The sequence below is a fragment of the Dromiciops gliroides genome, chromosome 2, assembly GCF_019393635.1.
Source record: "Dromiciops gliroides isolate mDroGli1 chromosome 2, mDroGli1.pri, whole genome shotgun sequence".
In the NCBI taxonomy this organism is placed as follows: Eukaryota; Metazoa; Chordata; class Mammalia; order Microbiotheria; family Microbiotheriidae; genus Dromiciops; species Dromiciops gliroides.
The window spans coordinates 232,779,844-232,800,726 of record NC_057862.1 but is presented as its reverse complement, the minus strand read 5'-3'; the positions used below and the strand labels follow the sequence as shown (position 1 = coordinate 232,800,726).

Here is a 20,883-nt window from a genome sequence, read left to right as displayed (position 1 = left end):
ATCTCCCAAACTTCTGTTGTGGCCAATAAAACCAGAAGCCTATTTCTGGCATCTGTTTCCTTTGCTATCCACTCCAGATTTTAAGAATGGAATTCAGTATGACAACAATGGAAAAATGAATATACAAATTTTAAAATAATACTGTAGGACAAGGTATATGCAAAAGTAGCTGTGTGACCCTGGGCAAGTCATTTAACCCTCATTGCCCCGCAAAAAAAAAAGAAATTACTTAGTTGCAGACTAGAATGGTAACTGAGTTTTCTAACCCAAACTAATTTTTTTTTTGTTTGCTTGTTTTGTTTTTTTGCACGGGGCAATGAAGGTTAAGTGACTTGCCCAGAGTGACACAGCTAGTAAGTGTAAAGTGTCTTCAGGTCCTTCTGGATCCAGGGCCAGTGCTTTATCTACTGCACCATCTAGCCGCACTCCACCCCGCCCCATCTAATTGTTAAGTAAACTACTCCAAGCCTGGCCTGGCAGACCACTTTTTTTTTTTTTTGGGTGAGGCAATTGGGGTTAAGTGACTTGCCTAGGGTCACACAGCTAGTAAGTGTTAAGTGTCTGAGGCTGGATTTGAACTCAGGTCCTCCTGAATCCAGGGCCGGTACTCTATCCACTGTGCCACCTAGCTGCCCCATGGCTGATGACTTTTACCTAGGGCAAGTGTCTCATTCTAGAAGAGGATGGAGTCTCCTACCCCAGACTCTCTCTCTTCTCCCTTACTTTCCCCTGTGCTCACTGGCTAATGAACAAGGGTATGATTTGTATTCCCTGGTCCATTCTATAAGCTTCACGAAGGGCTTGTGGGCCCTCTTTTCACATTCTTGCCAAATTACTTACCCTCCCTGTCATTCAGAAGGCAAAAATAAGGAAATACAAAATAAAAATCTCCTAAATACATCCTTTTCATTGTTCTATAGGAATTTCAAACTCAAGATGTTAAAAAATAAAATGTATCTTCACACCTAAACTTGAGCTCCATCAAAATGCCATATTTCTGTTGAGGGCCCCATCCACTCAGTTACCCCCAGGTTTGTACTTTTAGGGACATCTTTGACCCTTCCTCCTCCCTCGCCTCCTATATGCAACTAGTTGTCAATTCTGGCCAATTTTAAGCTTATATTTTTCACATTTATCTCCTTTTTTTCCACCCAAGTTCATGATAAACCTCTCTTCATCTTAACTACTTTAATAGCCATGTACTTCTAGTTTCTCTTATCTCTAAGATAAAATAATCTTCCTAGGTCACAACCTTGCTCAAACTCCAAGAGCATTCCCTACTGCCCTTAGGATGAAATATAAATTCCTCAACTTTGCATTTAAGGCTCTCCAACTTACCTTTCCAGACTTCTTTCATATGAACTCCATGTTTCAAAATGGATGACTAGCTGTTTTCTGAGCATGACTCTATTTCTGGCCTTTGTGCATTTACATATACTACTGTCCCCCACTCCTGAAGTGCATTCTCCTTCTCACTGACTCTCATAATCCACTGTTGAAATTTCTTAAAGGATCAGCTCAAGTACTCTCTTCATGGCAAATTTTCGTTGTCCCCCCCCCCCACCGCCAACTAGCTGCCCCCTAGCCCTCTTCACCCAGTTATAGTGATTTTTCCCTCTTGTAATTACTTTACATCTTTGCACACATGTTATAACCTATCTCCTCCCTTCCTTTCCAAGGAGACTCTAAGTTCTTTGAGACAGTGGCTGTTTCGTTTCTGCTCCTAGCATGGCGTCTTGCCATAATTGATGTAATAAATGATAGCTGAATTTATTGAAAACAGAATATAATATCCCCCATAAGGATACAAATACAAGTCTTTTATAGAAGACATGTAGCCTAACCTCCCATCCAATACTAGATTCCACTCTGTAATGTGTCTGGAAAATACTAGAAGGCAGTTTAACATTATGCTTCTAAACCTCCTAAAATATCTTTTAACAGCAAGTCATTCAGGAGCTTATTTATATTTATGACTAATCTTAAAATATTCACACAAAATAACATGAAAGAAATCATAGATTACTCTGTAATCAGCACAGCACTGTGACTATAAGCCAAATGTCCAACCAAGTTGGGTATCAGTATCAATGAAAAGCACATATAACCAAAGATTTTCACCAAGACTACAGAAATGAAAACTATTTCAGAATTCTATTATCTAGGCAGCACAGTGTTTAATGATCTACTGGTAAAAGAAATAAAGAATAAGATGAAGAAGGCTGTTGGGATGAACATATAAAATGCATCTAAAAGAGCTGATTATGTAAGCCATAAGCGACTATATGGTGAGCATAAAAGGTTTTACTATAAGAAGGAAGACAAAAGAAATTTTATTAGGATAATTTCAAATATTTATGGAATGCTAGAAAACAGCACCAGCACACACAGACACAAAAACCCCAAACCTGGTATGCAGCAAATAAAAATGCAGCTGTTAGTAGTGAACAAAAATGTTATAGATTCTGCAAAGAAACAAACACAGAGCATCGAGTCCTAAAATAGAGTAAAAGTTAAAGGGCAGTCCTGAAGTATATGTGAATATAAAGTATATAGAAGACAGCTCACAGATTTTCTTCTTCAGTTAACTTAAAACAAAGGTATTGTTAGCATCAGGAATAGAAAATAATAATAACACATATAAGAGCTATCATTCCATTCCATTCATATTTCTTCCACACTGGCACTCCACATACTTTACATAAGGTCCCCCTTTTTTTTTTTGGTGAGGCAGTTGAGGTTAAGTGACTTGCCCAGGATCACACAGCTAGTGTCAAGTGTCTGAGGCTGGATTTGAACTCAGGTCCTCCTGAATCCAGGGCCAGTGCTTTATCTACTGCACCACCTAGCTGCCCCCATAAGGTCCTTTTTTAGAAAGACTTCAATGGATTTGTGAGTTCTTCAATGTGGGTATTTGAATTGGTACAAATTGTAATCCACCAAGGCTTTTTCACTCTAATTCTCATACACATTCTACCGTAGACCCTTCCAAGAAGATCCAGTCAAGATGCTGGTGGCTCTCTTCTCGGTCTTGTAATATTTAGCAGGTAGCTATCTGTTACTTAAACTACCCATCTGTTATCACTTGTTCTTTCTATGGGACCAGCCCATTTCTAATTATAATATCTTCCACAACATCTCTTACTTTTCAAACTTAGGTCATCATTGGAAATATGCCACAGCCCATCTAAGAACACGATACATCTCTCCACTGTCCTTTGGGTTTTGTTGTTCTTAGATTCTAACATCCTTGGTACAATTCTTGGGCTGAAAAAAATCAGTCACTGATCAAGAAGCAGGCTGGGATCATAGAAAGCACTAACCAATTTCCCAAGGATAATCTAACATCCTTTTCCTCTGATGAAGGAATCTTCAAATGAGATAATATTTGTAAAGTGCTTGGCACAGAGTCTGGCACATAGTAAATAGTTTGTTCTCTTCTTTGCCACTTCCCTTTAAAAAAATTCTGGGACCAACTAATTTTCCATGTGCAATGCCTATCACCCCAAGAATTAATGATGCATTAACTTAATGAACTATTTCAACTGCATGTCATAATGTAAGCAATAGTAATATTTCATCTATTTAGTTTTTCTCAATTGCTTTTTACAAAATTTAAATTATATTGTATTTTCAAAAACTATCTATTTTCTCTCCCTTCCATATCCCTGTCTCTTTCTTCTCAGTTTAAAAAAAGGAAACAATGGAGGCAGCTAGGTGGTGCAGTGGATAAAGCACTGGCCGTGGATTCAGAAGGACCTGAGTTCATTTGTACTCAGCCTCAGACACTTGACACTTACTAGCTGTGTGACCCTGGGCAAGACACTTAACTCTCATTGCCCCACCAAAAAATCCCCCCAAAAAACCAAAAAGGAAAACAAAATTCCTGTAGCAAATGTATTTAGTGAAGAAAAATAAATTTCTGCATTTGCCACGTCCAAAGAATATGTCTCATTTTATAGCCCAAGTCCATTGCCTCTTTGGGAGAAGGTGGGCAGCATGCTTTATCACTGATATTCTAGAATTGTAATTGGCTATTGCATTAATCAAAGCTCTTAAATCTTTCAAAGTTGTTTGTTTTTACTGTATTGTTCTCCTGGTTCTGCTCACTTTACTCTGTATCAGCTCATAAAAGTCTTCCTAGGTTTCACTGAAATTGTCTCTTGTATAATTTCTTACAGCATAATAGCATTACATTACATTCATATGCTATAATTAGCTTGGCCATAACTCAATTAATGGGTATCCCTTTGGTTTCCAGTTCTTTACCTCCACAAAAAAGAAATGCTATTATTTTTGTACATACAGGGGATCTTTTGCTTACTTTAATCTCTTTCATCTAGAGACCTAGAAGGGCATGCATAGTTTAATAAATTTTGAGACAGAGTTCCAAACTGCTTTCCAGAATCACTATACCACAATTCACAGCTTTACCAAAAAAAGGATTTGTGTTTCTCTAATGTAGTCCTTCCAAGATTTGTCATTTTCCTTTTTTATCAACTTTGTCAATCTGATAGGTGTAAGGTAGAACCTTAATTCGCATGTCTCTAATTTTAGTGATTTGGAGCATTTTTTCTTGTTATTAATAGCTTGGATTTCTTCCTTAGAAAACTGCCTTTTCAAATACTTTGACCATTTATTAACTGGGAAATGTAGGTGAACCTCTCAAATAACCAAGGATCTCATTAAGAAGGTCTGTGTTACCATACATAAAACTAAAAAAGACCAACCACCGACAAAACAAACCCAGACTTATATCATGTTCCTACATTTTACAGAGATACAAAAATACCAAGCTCTAAAAAATACATCTACTTTCTTCTTTTGGACAATGATAAAAGTATAAGTTCAGTTTTGTTACATCTAAATTCTATTTCTTTTAGAAATGGGATGGGCAATTTTCCCCAAATATTTTACAATGATCAATGTACACAGGGGCCCAAATACTGTGGAAGATAGTTCAATGGTGTTTTTTTCACTTGATTCTATCTATAACCTTGGTTTTTCTACTTGTAACTTGTGTGAAATTAAGCAACTTGGTTCTACATACAGTATTAGAATTCAGAATTCTAGACTCTACACAGGGCATCAAAACTGCTGGCTTCAGACACTGCAATTCTATGCTCAACTCTTAATATCTAGTGTCACCAACTATTTTAAGTTGTCATCACAGTCTGAAGGTATATGAAAAAAATAGGATTGTAGAAAGTATGCAGAATTTGTGGTGGAAGTAAGGAACAACATTATACCTTTCATGATGTCTTTCCTTGCCAGAGAGGAAGGTGACTAAGGGAGAAGAGCCAGAAGTTTGAAATGATGGCAAAGTATCTATTGTAAAGGCATAATATTGTGGATACTTGTCTTTCCTTTGGCAAATATTCTTGGCATGTGAGCCAGGAATTGCTGGCTTCTAATAGCTATTTCAATTAATCAACAAGTACTTATTAAATACCTCCTGCATACCAGGCACTGTGTTAGGCACTGGGGATCTAGCTAAACATAATGAAAAAGTCCCTACTCTGTTCTAAGTCAAGAATGGCAGATGGCAGAATGGATACAGTGCTGGCCTTTGAGTCAGAAAGGCCTGAATTTGCCTCGGACATACACGGGCTGTTTGCTGGACAAGTCACTTAAGCTCTCGGTGCTCTAAGTAAGTTTCTAAGAAAATTAGTTTCAGAGAAGGTGCCAAACTGCATTGCTGGTGGGAGTCCCTCTGGGAGATCCCTATACCAATGAAATTATAGATATAGTACCTGTCAAAGAAATCAAAGGCAGAATTTTAGACTGAGTTTTGCAAGGGAAATTACGTATCTATCTGTCTTTCTCATTAACTGATTCCTCACGGATTGCACCTCATCTAGAAAGGGTGAGCTTACCTGGATAGCCTTCTAAGCCATAGGCTTTCCACTTGCTGACTGGCTGGAGTCCTGCTCTACACGCATCTTGGTCACTGACCGAGGACACACTTAGTGGAGACCTGAATACCTGGCAGGAAGGCAACAGAAGTCAGATTGCCAAAAAATGCTGAAAATGACATTCTGGAAAATAACTTATCCATCTGACCTCAAAGAAGATGCTTCTGAGGCAAATAACAATGATAAAAAAACTTACATTTAAATAGTGCTTTATGACTAAAAAGCATTTTCACATACCCTACCTCTTCTGTTGAACACAACTACCTAGGTGGGATGGAGAGGATGGTAGCACATTATCCTTATTTTATAAGTGTGGAACCTAAGGTTCAAAAATAGAAAGTGACTTCTCTGAGGTCATACAGCTAGTGCTGGTGCTAGAATCTAGATCCTAGTTTCTTACTCAAATTCCAGTTGCCGTTCTGCTATACCACAAGAGAAATAGTTAGGAGAAACTTTCTGTTATTTATGGAAAAAGATAATTTTGGGCTCTTGGATTGTTTTTATCTGTCACTTTTCCCCAGTGATATCTTCCATCTAACTGAAGTATAAAGGGTAATTAATAAAACACAAACTAGAGTACCTCAGGATACTTAGGTTAGGGACACTCATCAGATTTGCATAATGCTTTGGTGGCATTTAACATAACCACACATCCTTATTTTCTGAGCATGGTAGCTCACAGAATAATCTCATTATATTGGACATGCCAAATGCAGTTGGTACTTAACAAAGTCCTCAGGGTTCATCAACCAATCAAGTATTTTAAAGTACCTACTATGTCTGAAGCACTGGGGGTACAAATATAAGGGGCTTATATTCCACCACTGAAAATCACTTTTAGATATAAGTATATGTAAGAATAACCACAATATAGTTAAAGAGGTAGGACACTAGCAACTGGGGCTTGGGGCAGCTGGTCGGAAAAGGCGTCATGTAGAAAGTGGCACTTGAACTGTGTCATGAAGAAAAAAAGGGTAGGTCAAGATATGAGGTTGAGATGAGGGAGAGTGGGGCAGTTAGGTGGCGCAGTGGATAAAGCACTGGCCCTGGATTCAGGAGTACCTGAGTTCAAATCTGGCCTCAGACACTTGACACTTACTAGCTGTGTGACTCTGGGCGTCACTTAACCCTCATTGCCCTGCCAAAAAAAAAAAAAAAAAGAGAGATGAGGGAGAGCATTCTAGGCATGGGGGACAGTCAGTAAAAAGGTATAGAAACCTTCCAGTGAATAGAATGAATTTGTTTCTTTTAGTATTGACTGATTTGACCTTCTTGCTGTCCAAGGGACTCTCAAAAGTCTTCTCTAGCACCACAATAGGAAAGAAATCAATTCTGCAGTGCTCAGTTTTCCTTGTAATCTAACTCTCACAGCCATATAGGGCTAATGGAAAAACCATAGCTTTGACTCCATGGACCTTTGTTGGCAAGGTGCTATCTCTGCTTTTTAGTATTCTGTCCAGATTTGCCATATCTTTCATTCCAAGGAACAAGCATCTTTTAATTTCATGGCTACAGTCACCAAATGTGATCTTTGAGCAAAAGAATATAAAATCTGACACTGCATCCATTTCTTCTCCCTCTATTTGTCAGGAAGTGATGGGACCAGCTAACAAGATCTTAGTTTTTTTTGATGCTAAGTTTCAAGCCAAAATTTCCACTATTCTCTTTCACCCTCATTAAGAGGCTTCTTAATTCTTCACTTTCTACCATCAAAGTGGTATCATCTACATAACTGACATTGTTGATATTTCTCCTAGCAACCTTAATTCCAGCTTTTGATTCATGCAGTCTGGTATTTCACATTATGTACTCTGCATATAAGTTATATAAATAAGGTGACAATATATACAGACTGGTCATACTCCTTTTTCAATCCTAAACCAATCAGTTGTTCCATGTTCAATTCTAACTGTTGCCTCTTGACCTGCATCCAGGTTCCTCAGGAGACAAGTAAGATGACTTGGTATTCCCATCTCTTTCAGGTCTTGCCACATTTTGTTCTGATCCACACAGTCAAAACCTGTACTGTAGTCAATGAAGCAGAAGTAGATGTTTTTTTGGAACCCCCTTGCTTTCTCTACAATCCAGCAAATGTTGGCAATTTGGTCTCAAGTTCCTCTGCCTATTCAAAAACTAGCCTGTTCTTCTGGTCATTTTTGGTTCACATATTACTAAAGTCCAGTTTGCAGAATCTTAAGCATAACCTTGCTGGTATGTGAAACAAGTGCAATTCAGTAATTTGAAAAATTCCTTGACATTGCCTTTCTTTAGCACTGGGACATAAACTGATCTTTTCCAATCCAGTGGCCACTGTTGTTTTCCATATTTGTTGGCATATTAAGTGTAGCACTTTAGGATGATCATCTTTTATGCAAAATGAATGATTTTGATTACATTAAATTAAAAAGTTTTTGTACAAACAGAAGCAATGCATCCAAAATTAGGAGGCAGAAAATTGGGAAACAATTTTTATGGTAATACTTCTGATAAAGGCCTCATTTCTAAAATATATAGGGAACAATAGAATTTATAAGAATCCAAGTCATTCCCCAATTGAGAAATGGTCAAAGGATATGAACAGGCAGTTTTCTGATAAAGAAATCAAAGCTATCTATTGCCATATGAAAAAATGCTCTAAATCACTATTGATTAGAGAGATGCAAATTAAAACAACTCTAAGGTACCACCTGACACCTATTAAATTGGCTAATATGACAAAAAAGGAAAATAATAAAAGTTGGAGAAGCTGTGGAAAAATTGGAACATTAATGCATTGTTGGTGGAGCTGTGAACTGATCCAACCCTTTCTGGAAAGCAATTTGGAATTATGCCCAAAGGTCTATAAAGCTGTGCATACCCTTTGACCCAGCAATACCACTTTTGGGTCTTTTCCCCAAAGAGATCATAAAAAAGGGAAAAGGACCCACATGTACAAAAATATTTATAGTTGCTCTTTTTGTGGTTCCAAGGAATTGGAAACTGAGAGGCTGCCCATCAAGTGGGGAATGGCTGAACAAGTTGTGGTATATTAATGTAATGGAATTCTATTGTGCTGTAAGAAACGATGAGCAGGAGGAGTTCAGAGAAACCTGGAAGGGCTTGCATGAACTGATGAGTGAGATGAGCAGAACCAGAAGAGCATTGTACACAGTATCATCAACATTATGTGTTGATCAACTGTGATATACTAGATTCTTCTCACCAATCTAACGGTACAAGAAAGTTCCAAAGGACTCATGATGGAAAAGGCTCTCCAAATCCAAAAAAAAAAAAAAAGAACTGTGGAATATGGATGCTAATTGAACCATACTATTTCTTTTGATTTTGGTGCTGTTGTTTTTCTTTTTTGAGGTTTTTCCTTTTTGCTCTGATTCTTCACTTATAACATGACTTATGCAGAAATATGTTTAATGTTATTATTCACACACACACACACACACACACACACACACACACACACACACACACACACAACCTATATCAGATTACCTACTGTTTAGGGGAGGGAGAAAAATTTGAAATTGGAAATCTTATAAAAACAAATGTTGAAAACTATCTCTACATGTAACTGGAAATTAATAAAATACTTTTATTTTTTTAGTGTGGCAATTGGGGTTAAGTGACTTGCCCAGGGTCACACAGCTAGTAAGTGTTAAGTGTCTGAGGCTGGATTTGAACTCAGGTATTCTTGACTCCAGGGCCGGTGCTCTATCCACTTTGCCACCTAGCTGCCCCATAAAATACTTTCATTAAAAAAAAAAAAAAAGGAGACCAGTCTAATTACCTGTACAGGAAAAATAAAGTGGATTAAAAATGGAAAAAAAAAAAAGATGATCATCTTTTAGGATTTTAAATAGCTCAGCTGGAATTCCAACACTTCCACTAGCCTTATTGTTAGTAATGCTTCCTAAGGCCCATTTGACTGGATTCTCCAGCATGATCTAGAAATCAGTAATATCATCATGGTTATAGGTGATGTTAAGACCTTTTTTGTATTGTTCTTGTGTGTATTCTTAACATTACGTATGTTTTACTGTATTTTTATTTATTTTAAAAAATATTTCCAAATTATATTTTAACCTGATTTGGGCCACAATCAGATATGTTGTGGGCCAAATAATGGTGTTTTGTTACCTCTGATTTACAAAATCTTATAGAGAAGGATGTGGTGGAACATTATAAGAAGTATCACCTCAGGGCAGCTAGGTGGCACAGTGGGTAAAGCACCAGCCCTGGATTCAGGAGTACCTGAGTTCAAATCCGACCTCAGACACTTGACACTTACTAGCTGTGTGACCCTAGGCAAGTCACTTAACCCCCATTGCCCCACAAAAAAAAAAAAAGTATCACCTCATAAAAGAGAAAGAAGTAGCTAAAAGTAAAACAAATGTACAGCAAGCATCATGGGGCCTCAAACAAGCCATATCATACCAAGAACATTTAATAACATAACTGAAAGGAAGACAACAAACTTGAAAACTGGAAAAAATCTGTCAAGATTTCTAAAACAAACTCGTTTTGCTATCAATGACAGTGGAGCCACATTTTGATGCATTAGCAACACTTGCCAAAATGTGGCAAGAAGTAGAGATGACACTAAAGAAAACAAAGGTGGGAATAGCAGCTGGTTTATTCTGAGTACACAAAGAGGAGGTCCATGCTAGAAGGAACACAATTCTGATGCCATCAAGGATGAAACAGACAAAACGGGATGAAACAGATGAAGATATTGTTTTGTTAAACATTAAGATCTTATTACTGTGGAGACAAGAGACTCAGGTCAAACTGAAATGTATAAGGGCTGGGACAGCTAGGTGGCACAGTGGATAAAGCACTGGCCCTGGATTCAGTAGGACATGAGTTCAAATCCGACCTCAGACACTTGACACTTACCAGCTGTGTGACCCTGGGCAAGTCACTTAACCCTCATTGTCCTGAAAAAAAAAAAAAAGAAAAGAAAAAAGGAAATGTATAAGGGCTGTCTGACCATATATGAAATGGTCCCAGACTGCTGGGCTTACAAAATTATTCCTGCTTTTTAGTTTCTATGTCCTCCTCTGCTGTTGTCAGTCTGTCACTTCTTGTTGCTTTCAGAATGTTTCAATGTAATAGCTCCTCTCCATGATTCAGGTTTATTGCTTTTAATTAGCTATAGGGTTATACTGGAGAGGAAGCTAGGTAGAGTCAGGAAGATGAGTTCAAATCTGGACTGTGTGACCCTGGGCAAGTCACTCAACCCTATCTGCTTCGGTTTCCTCATCTGTAAAATGAACTGGAGAAAGAAATGTCAAACCACTCCAGCAATAAAAGCTCATAATGACAGGGTGGTTTATGAAACTTAGAAGAAATCAGTAGGGTAGGTAGTATAAGTATTATCTCTATTTTAGGGATGAGAAAAATAATGTTGAATGGTTGCCTAACTTGCCTAAATTTATAGTCAGTATAGCCAGGTCTGAAGTACAGTGTTCTTGCCATTATTCCAATCTGTTTATAGCTTATATAAATTGCATATAAAATTTTTTCAAACACTTGACACTTACTAGCTGGGTGACCCTGGGCAAGTCACTTAACCCTCATTGCCCCACAAAACAAAAACAAAAACCCCACAGGTAAATGGTCTTTAAGTGAGTAAAGCATATAAAATTTGGTGTATAAATGTCTGTTGATACCTACTGTAGCTGCTGAGATAAATATTCTGCTTAATCTCTGGTTCTGGGCTAGATCTCTGGATATCTGAAACTTAATATATACGTTCAACAAAATCATGATTTATCTTCTAAATTTAGAAAATGGCTCCAACCAGACACTAAAATATCAGTAGATGCCAAGACATAGCTTGCAAACATGTTATGCTGCCTATGCCTCAAATGTCTACGGAATGTTTGAAACGTGTTAGTGGCGGGGAACCTTGTATCCCCCTCCAAGGTCAGGAGTTTAATCTGTGTTTAGGTTTTCTTTTTTATTGTGAGATTGTATTTTCTGTCCAAAATTCTCTCCCTCCCCCGGTGACAACTGATTCAGGACCAAGCCGTTCATAACAAATACGTGTGGATGGAGGCCTCACACTAATGAAGGGTAACCGAGTAATTCGTATAACTCTTCGTATAATTATTAATTGGCAGGGCGGGGCAATGAGGGTTAAGTGACTCGCCCAGGGTCACACAGCTAGTAAGTGTCCAGTGTCTGAGGCCGAATTTGTACTCAAGACCTCCTGAATCCAGGACGCGTGCTTTGTCCACTGCGACACCCAGCAGCCCCTCTTCGTATAATTCATAAAGTAACCGGGTAGTTCATATAACCACTTTTTGAAGTCCTGGGCGCTTACGGCGTCAAATCAAGTAGCATTTATGAAACGCCTACTAAGTGTCGGGCGCTTTGTGGCCCTGAAAAGACCGGCCAGGAATAAGACGGGCGGGCGATCAGCGCCGAGGATGGACGGAGAATCTGCACCATGGAAGGAGAGCTCGCGCCGGTCTCGGGTAGGTTTCTGGGTCCCAAACCCTTACAACACCCCGGGCGGCTGCGGCGGCCCAGCTGAGCCAGCCGGGCCGTCGGAAGGGGCGGGCCCCTGAGCGGACGTGAGGAAAAGCCGGCTAGACGAGACCGGAGGAAAGGCTGCGTGTCCCGCCCCCCTTCTCTCAGTACCTTGTGACCGGCGCCCTGCGAGGGAGAAGCCTGGGCGAAGTCGATCACTGCTCCCATATCGGCGGTCCCAGGGCGGCTCTGCCGGTAGAAACGGAAGAGTTTCCGAAAAGCGTCCTCTGCAGGTTCGGCGGCCAGGGCAGCCATCTTCCCCATCGTTCCCATCATTCCCCGAAAGGGCTCTTGACCCGGAAGGACATCGCCGGCTCCACTTCCGGAATACTGATTTCCTCACCTTGGGAGCGGTGAGCGTGTGGCCGCCGGGTCTCGCATACACGAGCTGCAGGCTTCCCCCATGGCGGCCGAGATGTCTTTGCGTTCACCCGCGGTGCGACATTTGGCCACGATCTTTGTCAACCGCATTCCCTGGACGGCGGCCGCTAGTGAGTAGCTGCAGGGGATAGGTGGCCCGGGAGGTTTGCAGGAGCTCTCGGGCACTTCATGGGGCAGGGGGAGGTGTGGGGAGCCGATCTCGCCCCGGAAGCCTTTGTCACTAATGATGGCTGGCCATTTACATGGCACTTTAAAGTGTGCCACTCGCCGTACAGACGTTCCGTTTTATCCTCACAGCCCCTTGGAAGGTAGGTGCTGTGGTATCTTCCCGTTCTACAGATAGAAAAACTGAGGCGGACACAGCTAGGTAAAGGCCTGAATTAGGCTTTGAATTCAGGACTCAGGGTTTCCACTCTATCCCTGCTGCCGCTTTGCGACTAGCGAGGAACCGCAAACCCAAAGAAAAAGGAATAAATGACTCCTCGCGCTGAAGGAGAGCTTAGGTAGTACTGGAAGGCCATGGAGACGAAATGCGGGGCAAGAGAAACTACAGGTTTTAGGTTAGAAGGCGGAAGAGGACCCTGGGCCATGCCCCGCAAGGTGACTGGATGAGGCCCGATCGCCCAGCCGAATGGCACCAACCGGAGATGTTTCTTGCCGAGGAGGGCTTGGAGCAACTAGGTGGGGTACTGTCTCCTTTAAGAGGAGGGTCTTGGGACAGCTAGGTGGCGCAGTGGATAAAGCACTGGCCCTGGATTCAGGAGGACCTGAGTTTAAATGCGGCTTTAGACACTTGACACTTAATAGCTGTGTGACCCTGGGCAAGTCACAACCCCAATTGCCTCATCAAAAAAATAAATAAATAAAAGGAGTTCTTAACTTTTAGCTTTGTCAGGCACACCTTGGCAGACTGGTGAACCTTGTCAAAATAAAGTTTTGGGCTTTTGTTTTTTTTAATAATTGAAGGAAACGCTGAATTTCCTTTAGAGGTTAGTGCAAATAAAAATGTGGGGTTTTTTGGTTTTTTTTGCCCCTTCCAAGTTCAGGCACTCAATGAAATCCACACACTGACCACTACTTTAAGAACTAGTCTAGACAGAGCTGGGGACTCACTCCTGCTTCTGAAACAAACAGGCTGGGTGATGATGATGATGATGATAGCAGCTAACATTTATATAGTGCTTACTCTGTTACCAGGCACTGTGCTAAGAGGTTTACAAGTATTTTTTTTTTTTTAAGTGAGGCAATTAGGGTTAAGTGACATGCCCAGGGTCGCACAGCTAGTAAGTGTTAAGTGTCTGAGGCCGGATTCGAACTCAGGCACTCCTGATTCCAGGGCCGGTGCTCGATCCACTCTGCCACCTAGCTGCCCCACAAGTATTTCATTTCAAAAGAACCCTGCCAGATAGGTGCTAGGGATAATAATCCCCATTTTACAGATAAGAAAACAGGCAAACAGGTTCAATGACTTGCCCAGGGTCACACAGCTAGTGATTGTCTTAGGCCAGGTTTTAATTTGGCATTCTGAAACTTCCCTGGCATTCTCCACTTCAATGCTGCCCCACAATTTAATCTCAACACAGCCTGGCTGGGGGAGGGTAGGAGTTTGTTTTATTGGGAAGAATGTTATAACCCAGCATGGTATGTAATGTAGTGCTTTTAATTTTCATTCTATTTTAAAATTTTGGACTTAACAAGAACCAAATAAAAGGTATTTCCATGTACAAGACAGAACAGAAATGAGGGCCTTAGAGAGATATTTGTCCAGAGCTCATTTTAAAAGATAAAAATGACATTGTGGCTTATCCAAGGTCAGATAAGTTGTAGAAGCAGAATTCAAACACAGGTCTTCTCTTAACTCTAGACTCAGTACCAATCTTCTTACCATTTTGCACCCAAACAAAATCTCAGATCATTGAAGGTAAATTATGTGATCTGTATCCATAAAAATAATGCCAACTAAATGAAGAGGAGGCAAGATCATTTTCAGCTGCAGTGGTCAGGGAAGGATTTATTGAAACGGTAGAATTGAACAGGGCCTTAAAGCATGCCTAAAATTTCAGCAAGTGGAATCACAGAATCGAGTAGGAAGGGAATGAGGCTTTGTACTCCAACCTCTCTATTCATACAGGTTCCCTTTCCCACCCTTACCCCCCCCATGCCATTCCTAACAAATGGTCATCCATTAGTAAAGGCCAGCCTCCTCTACTTGTGCTTTAATTATGTTAGTAGGTTTTCCCTTACATGATACTTAAATTTTACGTCTGCAGCTTAGACTTTGCTTCTACTTATGCCCAGGAACCAAGCAAAATAGGTCTAATCTTTCTTCTAAATGGCAGTCATTATGTGCCTACTATGTGCTGATCTCTGGGGATACAAAGAAAGGCAAAAAACCAGGACCCTCTCTTAAGCTCATTCTAATGGGAGAAAACAACATGCAAACTATGTACAATACAGCCATACAGTTTGTATGGCAGGACTTAAAGCTGTCATGTCCCCTCCAATCTCCCCATTTCAAGATGATCCTTATGTGTTGTGACTCAGGTGCTCAATACCCTTCCCATCTTGGTTGCCACTCCTAGGACATTCTGCAGTTTACAACATCCTTCAGAATTAGTGTCCCTAACTAAATAGAGTATTCAAGATGTAGCCTGAAATGGTAGGGTCAGTATTCCAGTTAAGAGAGAACAAGAATGGGGGAATAAAGAAGAGGGCAGATTTTCAGATAAAGCTAGAAAGGTTATTTGGAGTAAGAGCCTGCAAAGATTTTGAATGTCAGGGTTAGGTATTTGTGCTTTATTGGGAAGTTAATAGCTTTAGTGCAGATGGGTAGCGGCTCTACGTAACCATACCTGCAGGTGATTTGCCATGGAATAGAACCCTGCCACCCTAAACCCTACTGGATTTTATTGTACATCATTTTGAGGGGGTGGGTTGGGGGGAGGGCATCAAAGCCCTCAAGGAAATGAAAAGTAGCTCTAAGAACATTGGATTCCTGGGCTAGGATATAGTTAAAACTCTTTTAGGCTATACAGTCCTGTGATGGGAAATCTAAAAATGAATAACTTTTGCCTTTTTTACTTTTTTCTTCCCACAGATGAGATCAAAGAACACTTCAGTCAATTTGGCACTGTGAAAAGATGTTTCCTACCATTTGTGAGTGTTGACTATTTTCTTGATTCTTTAACCAGAACACATCAGCTGTGCAGAAACAATTTGTAATGGCATAAATCTATCGAAAGTTCTACTGATAAAATCAGATGATTATCCAAGAAGCTTTAGCTTATAGTTATGTGCTATAGCTCTAGAGCACAAACCTGTAGTTGTAATAGTGCTGCTTGTAGTAAAATTGTGAACCACTTAAAAAGTCTAAAAAGTTTAAGATAGGGCAGCTAGGTGGCACAGTGGATAAAGTACTGGCCCTGGATTCAGGAGGACCTGAGTTCTAATCTGGCCTCACTTAACCCTCATTGCCCCCCCCCCCAAAAAAAAGTTTAAGATACACAGTAGTATATTGGAATCAATGAAACATTAATTTCCTACTGCTTTATTTTTCCCTTTTAGAGCCCTCAAATCAGGATATAAATTTGTTGTTCCACTCAAAACTTGGCAGAAGGCACAAGGAAATTTTAGATTGATCATATTGCCTTTCCTGGCCTCAAACGTTCATTCTGTACTTTCAGGAGATATTAAATTACTTTTTTTTTTTAAGTGAGGCAGTTGGGGTTAAGCGACTTGCCCAGGGTCACACAGCTAGTAAATGTGAAGTGTCTGAGGCCGGATTTGAACTCAGGTACTCCTGAATCCAGGGCCGGTGCTTTATCCACTGTGCCACCTAGCTGCCCTTTATTAAATTACTTTTATGTTTGTACCTAGAGGATTGTGGATTTAGAACTGCAAAGGACCAGAGTGAGACCTATGTACCAACATAGGTTATATGGCAGGGCTTGAAGACAGCTGTCATATCTCTTCCAATCTCCCCATTTCAAGGTGATCCTTATGTGTTATGATTTAGGTGGTAAAGAGAGCCTTCTTGATAGAGGAGGTCTTTAAATGCAAAATCACCAACATAAATCTGGTGTGGATAATAAGGGCCAGATAAATGAGATTATGTTTAGATAGATAAGATATCTGCATAAACATACTGTCACTGGTCTATAAAATTCAGGAGGATTTAAATTTTAAAGCTTAATTATTAAGTTACTAATGGAGTGGAAGCTAGAATTTATCTTTAAATTTTTTTTGTGAGGCAATTGGGGTTAAGTGACTTGCCCAGGGTCACACAGCTAGTAAGTGTTAAGTGTCTGAGGCCGGATTTGAACTCAGGTACTCCTGACTCCAGGGCCGTTACTCTATCCACTGCGCCACCTAGCCGCCCCTAGAATTTATCTTTAATCAAGATTTACCTTGACTTATGTTAAGTGTGGCTTGAGTCTAGAACTTTTCAGAATGTTGTGACTATTTAGAATCAAAGAGAACCTTGATTTTAGCAGAGACTGAAACTTGATCAAATAGAGCACTACTAGAGAATATCTAACAGATTATACAACATTAATTCAAACTTACAAGTTAACTTTTTTCCTTATTTTGCCTTTTAGGAAAAAGAAACAGGCTTTCATAAAGGTTTTTGTTGGGTTGGATTTTCTTCAGAAGAAGAACTTCAAAGGGCATTACATCAAGAAAGTCATGTCATTGATGGAGTCAAAGTAAGAGCACTTCTGTGTTGTCGTTAATGGTAATGATGATGTAGAAGTCAGATCTCTTGCTTCTCTAGAAAATAATGGTAGTAGCATGAAGCCAGCAGATAGCACACAGGTTTTAGTAAAGTTGTGCAGAGCTCCCTTTCCACTGATTAACCAGATATGGGGATATGTATTCAGCAGTTTCATGGATATGGACATGTTATGCTCACACAGCATAAATGTTTATTAAAATCTCTAAAGTAAATAGTTTGCATGCCAGTGCCTGTGGAAAAGCTACAGAGACTTTTTGGGTTAGTAAAACATTGAGGATGACCAGATAATTGGCTGCATTACCTTATTTTAACTAAATGAGCTTTATTTCAGAGAAGCACAAGAAAAATACAATGCTGTTGTTTTTTTGCATTTTGTATTTACGGAGTCAGCCCCTTAACATCCCACCCCCTTTAAGGAATACTTGAGAGGTTATTTCAACTTTATCGTGCTTTTCATAGCAGTGCTAATCTGCATCTTTTCCAGGTCTATGTTCACCGCCAAAAACACAGACCTCAAGATATGAGGGAGCAGAACAACGATCTGAATTAGTATAAATGTATTGATAAATTATGAAATAAAAACATTATGCTACGGAAAATTTATCTAAATGTTTTATTTAAAACAGTTGCACCACACAGAAGCTGACTCTCCCATTCCAAAATAAAACTAGACACACACACACACACAATGGGGGCAAACATTCAACAAGCAGTGGACAGCTCCATCGTGTGAAGACCTCCCCCAACTATTCAGCATGGTTGATGATAAATGTTATGTACAAGGAATAGTTCTACTATGAAATGTTAATCCCCCAAAACTAATGTCACTAAAGATATAATAGTCTTAATTTGGTATGCTGGGTAGTATGGAGCTTCTTCTGCCAATGCTAATGGGGAGGGGAAAGGTGGGTTGACTGAGGGGGAAGCAAAAGCCTTACACTGATAATATGGCCCACCTCCTTTAGAAAGAAACAGACTAGTTTAAAACGTACCTTCCTTTTCCTCAGCCCCAGTAATAAAAAGTAGTGGGATCTACAACCCCAGATTTGGTTTTCATCCTGACCATTTACATAGAATCCCCCAATGACCACTGTCATCAGAGTTAAGGATAACAGTTCATTCTCTTTGAGGCTACCCTACTCACTCCTTCCTCCTCTTTTTGCCTTCATGTTCATGTTCCTTAGGGCGGCTGCTATCTGAGGGTCTTTTAGACCCTCCGTGCTGTTTGGCTTCTTCCAAAAATTTGTCCAGACCAAAGGGATCTTCCTCAAATTGAACTGGTCCATCTCGACCTCGCTGCCTACGATCTGAGCCAGAGAACTCCTTATCAGGAACAAATCTAGGAGAGAATCAAAGACCATAAGTTGTCATTTTTTACTACTTTGAACAATTATTTTAAACACTGGAACTGAATAGTGCCTTTTGCTACCTGTTGGTCTTTATTCGGGCCTCTAGGTCATCACCATACATATCTTTGTCCAGATTTTTGCTGGGTCTGTAGATATTTTGGGCCATGTCTTTGCCACTTCTCCATGCTTGATCGTAAACATTATAAATTTCATCTTCTCCACCAGCAAAACCACTGTCCATACCCTGTGAAAGAATGGATAAGACTAAAGAAAAATCTGTAGCATCTAGAAAAGTTTTAATTCAAATAGGTGCTTTCTTTGTACAAATCCATAGTAAAAAAGGTACCTATGTAAATTCTCTCAGGTCCTTACCCAGAACTTAGGGTTGTTTGCAAAATAAGGTTACTCACTTAACAAGTAATTAAGAGCAACAAAATCAAAACCTGGAAAGAAGACCATTTGATAACAGTATGATGTAACTGCTAGGAAGAGCTACAAAAGGAAGAGAATGAATTAAGCAGCAAAGTAACAGTGACTGGAGTCCTGAGTTCAAATCCTGCCTCTGACAATGTGTTATCCTATACAAGTCACTTAACCTCAGGCCTTAGTTGCTCATCTGTAAAATATGATTTGGGGGCAGCTAGGTGGCGCAGTGGATAGAGCACAGGCCCTGGAGTCAGGAGTACCTGAGTTCAAATCTGGCCTCAGACACTTAACACTTACTAGCTGTGTGACCCTGGGCAAGTCACTTAACCCCAAATGCCTCACTTTAAAAAAAAAAAAAGATTCGACTAGATGTTTGTGGTTACTTCCAGATCTACCATGGGTGAGCCTATTATAAAGTACAGTAATTCTAATTCATAAAACCCAAGGCAGATGACCATTTCTCGACCCTGGCATTGGGGGGGGAGGGGGGAATGAGGGTTAAGTGACTTGCCCAAGGTCACACAGTAAGTGTCAAGTGTCTGAGGCTGGATTTGAACTCAGGTCCTGAATCCAGGGCCAGTGCTTTATCCGCTGAGCCACCTAGCTGCCCCCAGATGACCATTTCTCAATAGCTACTGAGCGTGTGTATATATATATATATATATATATAGACACGGTACAATAAATGTGCGTATGATGAACCTTGAATTATCAAGAAAAGATTAAATTGATACAATGTGATAGGAAAGATTTAGGGGCAGAAATTTGTTCAAGGCCTAAATTGTTAAATGAGGCAGTTATACCAGATGATTCCTAAAGTCCTTTTAGTTCTAAATCCTCTGGCCTACAAATGGTTGGTGTAATAAGGCAAGGAAGAATGGAGTACATTTGAAGCAAAATCTATCATTTAAAGAGTTGAGTTTTTACTTTTCAGTGCTTATTTAGGAAGCAAACTTTAATCTGGAAAATTAACTTACTTAGGAACAGGTATCAATGCCAATTAAATGTAGAAAGTATCTTTGATTACCTAGTTCCACCTCTTCATTTCAAAAAGTAAGAAAAATGAGGCTGAGAAATTGTGCTAAGTTCATGGCTACACAAATAAGTGCTAGAGATGGCCTTTATAGACTTTTGCCTTCGTTTTAGAAATAAAAAAATCAGGGGTTGAGTTTTCAAAAGTAACTAGTAAACTTCATTTTTGTTCTAATCAGTTAGAACCTTACCCAATGACTTATGAAGTAACCAATATGATTCCCCTGCCCATTGCATGCCATAACCCAATTTGTGATTTGGCACAACATAATGCTTTGCTAAAGTACTACAGTGCCCCCCCACCCCAAACAACACAAAACAAATACCTTAGTCTGGTTGAACAGTCTTTGGTCATACTGAACTTCATTGGAAGTTCGAGGATTGGGCACACCAAGAGCAATGACTTCACTGATATCTCGATTCTCATTTCTCTGTAGTTTTGACCTGCATTAAAATGTTACCATTTATACACCTGAATTCATAAACATTACATAAACAAATTGAATATTTC

At 39.8% G+C, this 20,883-nt stretch overlaps 3 protein-coding genes across 3 annotated transcripts in view; 1 reads left to right on the top strand and 2 right to left on the bottom strand.

Moving 5' to 3' along the window:
• The window catches only part of ALKBH1 (alkB homolog 1, histone H2A dioxygenase), a 39,584-nt gene extending 26,859 nt beyond the window's left edge, over positions 1-12,725 (bottom strand). Inside the window, exons 1-2 of the mRNA XM_043984185.1 lie at positions 12,561-12,725; positions 5,877-5,985 (exon numbers count right to left, since the gene is read on the bottom strand). Coding sequence (XP_043840120.1) covers positions 5,877-5,985; positions 12,561-12,725 — 274 coding nt within the window. The remainder of the gene's footprint in view (positions 1-5,876; positions 5,986-12,560) is intronic.
• Positions 12,705-18,164, top strand: LOC122741095 (SRA stem-loop interacting RNA binding protein). The gene is made up of 4 exons (XM_043984186.1): positions 12,705-12,940; positions 15,928-15,986; positions 17,429-17,536; positions 18,050-18,164. Exons 1-4 carry the CDS (start codon positions 12,853-12,855, stop codon positions 18,113-18,115), a joined length of 321 nt encoding a protein of 106 aa, XP_043840121.1. The 5' UTR covers positions 12,705-12,852; the 3' UTR covers positions 18,116-18,164.
• SNW1 (SNW domain containing 1) overlaps positions 18,165-20,883 on the bottom strand; it is a 26,209-nt gene continuing 23,490 nt past the window's right edge. The window contains exons 12-14 of the mRNA XM_043984184.1: positions 20,699-20,816; positions 18,995-19,158; positions 18,165-18,904 (exon numbers count right to left, since the gene is read on the bottom strand). Coding sequence (XP_043840119.1) covers positions 18,706-18,904; positions 18,995-19,158; positions 20,699-20,816 — 481 coding nt within the window. The 3' untranslated portion in view covers positions 18,165-18,705. The remainder of the gene's footprint in view (positions 18,905-18,994; positions 19,159-20,698; positions 20,817-20,883) is intronic.